The 4,409-nt window shown below is 41.2% G+C and overlaps 1 protein-coding gene across 1 annotated transcript; it reads left to right on the top strand.

Moving 5' to 3' along the window:
* Nucleotides 1-217: 217 nt before the first annotated feature.
* Nucleotides 218-3,822, top strand: LOC311099810 (cholesterol 7-desaturase nvd-like; the record flags this gene model as incomplete). The annotated part of the gene is made up of 5 exons (XM_084140559.1): nucleotides 218-397; nucleotides 546-671; nucleotides 851-925; nucleotides 1,608-1,653; nucleotides 3,644-3,822. 5 exons carry the CDS (start codon nucleotides 218-220, stop codon nucleotides 3,820-3,822), a joined length of 606 nt encoding a protein of 201 aa, XP_083996685.1.
* Between the last annotated feature and the right edge of the window lie 587 nt (nucleotides 3,823-4,409).

The following is a 4,409-nucleotide window of genomic DNA, read 5'->3' as shown; positions in this document are numbered from 1 at the left end:
AGCCTTTTCACATACTTTTTAGCTGTCCGTCAAAGAGTAAAATGCTGATTCTATAACTTAGGTTCTATGTCTGTCAACTATGCAATCTTTTGTGACAGCCTTAACATTAGTAGTTGATTTGGTTCTAGGTACCGAGATTATAAACAGTGTAATGTCTTAAATTTAAAAGTAGGTTGAAATATAATAATTTGGTGTTTTTTCCCTCTGTGGATCCTTGATGCCAGAGTTTGCCAAGGTGCGCTGCTGGCCCAGTATGGAGACCAACGGTCAGGTTCTGGTGTGGTTCCACTGTGACGGAGAGGAACCCGGCTGGATGGTACCAGAGCAGGGGGAGCTCACACATGGGGAATGGGTCTACCGGGGATGCACTGAGTACTTCATCAACACAAACATAGAGGTTTGTTTTCTGTTGTAGATATGTGTGTGATATACTTTATTTTGGTCTTTTACATAATTTTTTTTTACCATTACTTTAGGTGTGTGTTATTTTGTCTTATAAAGAGAAAGCCAGCTGTGCTTGTTCCTCTCTGTGACTTCCCCTGTAGGAGATCCCTGAGAATGTTGAAGATTTTGCCCACCTGGCCCACCTGCACACACCAGGCATTGTAAGTGGGGTTGACCTGCGCTACACCAATAGCAAGACCTGGGAGTTTGTGAGGCATGACTGGAAGGTAAGGGCTTCCTGACCATGTGACCATGCCACTCAGGGCCCTAGTTATATATACGTTTAGAACTTCTTTAAATGGTGCCTCAATGGTGTGTCCTTACAAATACTTGATGGAGCGTGTGTGTGTGCGTGTTCAAAGTGCAATGGGATTCTGAATCTGAGCCCACTAACCACTGCTCCCAGATGCTGGTGAAACATGCCCTTGCTGTGTTTGGTGGCCACTGGCCTCAACTGGACGTGGATGTAGTGGCTCGACAGGAACAGATGATCACTCACAGACAGAGACAGGCAGGCAGACAGAAAGACAGGCAGACAGACAATCAGACAGACTGCCCCCAGGGCAGCACTAGATAGTGTTCTGAAAATGATGACCCTAGGGTGCTGCATTCAGTCATAAAACACAGCTGAAGTCATCATTGTCAACAAGTGTGTCAGCCAAGGCCACCCAGTGCCAAGACTGCTCTTGGTTTTAGCCTCTCCGTCAGCTTAGATATATATCACCGTCTCCAAGGAATAAACTGGCCATTCAGACAGCTTTGTCACCTCTTGTTTTCACTTGACTGTGCTTTGGATCTGTGTACACGGCTGCTTCCAAACAAGCTGCCTCAGCCACTATGATGATGCTGAACAAGCCCTTTGGCAGTGTGGAGACGACCTATAACTCTGTGTTAGGTCAACTGGGGTTGGAGAGTGTGGTCCCTGGTTGCTGTAGAGACAGAACATGAAATAGTATCCAAACACTCATCATAGAAAGCAAATAACATTCATCATAGTATTGTATCAATAACAGTGTTTCAGTCTGATGTGCCCAGCAATATAAGCCAATTACATTTGTTGATGCATGGTCAATTTAGCTCCACCCAGAATTGTGTATACACTATGTTTTTTACACGCACATAATGTGTATGTGTCCATAATATACAGTATGTCTGTATTCCAGGTGGGTCCAGGGCTGGTGTTCCTGCTGTTTGACCACAGTTTCCTGTGTCGGACACACACACACACACACACACACACACACACACACACACACACACACACACACACACACACACACACACACACACACTGCAGTGGAGCCTCTACTGCAGTGTATCCCACTCCATCTTCTACCAGTACAGCCAATGATCAAACCGTTCTCAATGTGGTACATCATATTACAAACACCACGAATATCATATGCATGTCAATTCATACACCTTATTAGTATCCTTAACCCCTCAAAGTCTAAGCCCTAATCTATATGGAATTGTTTTAAGAAGGTCATGCCAAGGATCATTTAGCTATTTGATGTACAATTTTAAGACCCCTTGAAGTATAAAAAAAAGATATCTAAAAAAATTACAGTATTAGATTTTTAAAAAAATGGGCCTTACTGCTATTAGCCCATACAAACGCATTGAATAACAAATTCACTACATGGAACAACAGATAGTCCCAAAAAAATATCAAGTGTCTCTCCTATATCTGAAAAATATAAGACAGATCAGGAAACTTGTTTGTTTTTTAACCCCATATATTTGGCATTAATCAAATTCAATTGATCATAATCTGGTGAATATATGGTAGAATATATGAAGTTTATTTCCAAAACGCTATATCCACCAATTCATCACTTTTGTGTATTTAATCAGAAACTAATGCTCATGGGTACCTTTTATGTTTGTGTAAAATATTACTGTTCTCAGGTTTTTAATTCATAGATTTGGTTGCAAAACGCCATACACCCATTGTTAGCTGGAATGGAATGTTCGTATCCTGTATATTTAACATACTGTTTAAATTCAACACATCATAAATCTAGCCTCATGCTATATTGTTTGGTTAGAGTTAGGCCTTGTCCCAAATGGCAACCTAGTCCCTATATAGTGCACTACTTTTGACCAGAGCCCAGATCTCATATTATTGTATTATGTCACAAATCATTTGTACAGTTCTTTATTAAAAATGTAATTATTTGTCACATTTGACTGTGTAATCCCTTGCAATTATACTTTATTCTCTGAGAGTGAGGTAGGTACATCTCATTTTGCATCAAAATGTGATTGCTTGCCTCTCTGAAATTAAACAAATACATGTCTGTCATTTAACAACCCCATGCCATGATTAGATGGGGGGAAACACACCAGTCTCTTCCATAAGTTCATTAAACTGTTGGATTCTAGCTTGAAATATACTTATTCATGTTACCATACTAGAACTTAGTGATTACTTTACATGTACAAGGAATGTATATGTTGGGGGTCAAGGAAGGGTAAAGAAGAACTTTGTGTATGGAAAGTTACTGAGTGAGAAAAGGTGCAGAAAGTTCATATTCTGTTCAAATATGTTATTGTTGAATATGAATGTTCCTAAGGAGGGAGGCAAAGGGCAACAGTCTAGTTTCAATTCTTGATGAGGCAGGTCAGTTGCTGAGGAACTAGGACCATGAGGGATGTTGAACTCAACTCGAGATAAGGTCAACAGTTGAAGAGCGAAGACACTGCTGGAAGGGGGGCCACATGGGTCCACTCCGAAGACCATCTGATTACAGTTCTATCTCACACACACACACATTTCCACGCCCATGAGGGTCCTAGACTTAGGCAGGGCCATGACAATACCACTACTGTGTTTCTGCCTAAAAACAGAGAACAAGTGTTTATCTTAGACATGCAAGGAGTAACTCCGCCTAGTCAGAAGGTATAATATGTGCTTGTGTTTGCAGCTGAAGCACCCAGCGGGTTGAATAAACTTGGTTTGAGCTTTTTCTAGTTGTCTGTTTGAGTTTTTACTCTGTTTGTTCAGAACCTAACAAAACAAAAAAGCTAATTTACCAACATTTCTGAAAATGGATGAATAACGTTTTGGAATAAAACTTTTCATATGGTAGACTTAAAAAGTCACTAATTGGCAATTTTTTGCTTTTTATGTGAACATTCTTTTCAGATTCATCACTATTTATTTCAGATGTGTAACTAACCCCTTTTTGTTCAGACTATTTTGTGTCCCAGTTTGAGCGGGATGTGATGATCTGGAACAATAAGAAGTACATCTCTAAACCCCTGCTGGTGAAGGAGGACTCTGCCATCCAGAAACACAGGCGCTGGTTCAGTCAGTTCTACAGCGACAATAGCCCTCGCCTGCACTACCAGCATAACACCCTGGACTTCTGATCTCACACACTGGAGGAAGCAGAAGAAATCCAAAGGAGGTAATGATCCAAAAAGGCATTCAAATATTAAAAAGAAGAAGACACCCTTGGACTCAGAATGGGGAGAAAATTAACACCAGAAAATAGTTAGTCTTTTGCAGCAGCCATTACGTCAATCCAGCCAGCTCCTTCATGGTTAATGAATTGTGGAGCCTTGTGATTCAAAGCAGCATTTGTTATTGTTTTGATAACTGAGCTGCAACCAAGTGCCCAAAGGGGCTCTTATTCTTCCAAAGCCCCAAAGTCATTGCCTGACGACTCACACTGAACTATTCCGCTGCTCAATGTTCGCTACATACTTCAGTCTGAGACTGTCATCATTGACATTGTGGTCCTCTGTAGCTCAGCTGGTAGAGCACGGCGCTTGTAACGCCAAGGTAGTGGGTTCGATCCCCGGGACCACCCATACACAAAAATGTATGCACGCATGACTGTAAGTCGCTTTGGATAAAAGCGTCTGCTAAATGGCATATTATTATTATTATTGAAGTCGTTTGTGGTGACCTGAAAATGAGGGGTGTTGTACAAAACAAAGTCATCAGCGGTTGG

The sequence above is a fragment of the Coregonus lavaretus genome, assembly GCF_964263955.1.
Source record: "Coregonus lavaretus genome assembly, chromosome: 24".
Classification (NCBI taxonomy): Eukaryota; Metazoa; Chordata; class Actinopteri; order Salmoniformes; family Salmonidae; genus Coregonus; species Coregonus lavaretus.
The sequence above is the reverse complement of the archived record's forward strand: the minus strand, read 5'-3'. Positions and strand labels throughout refer to the sequence as shown.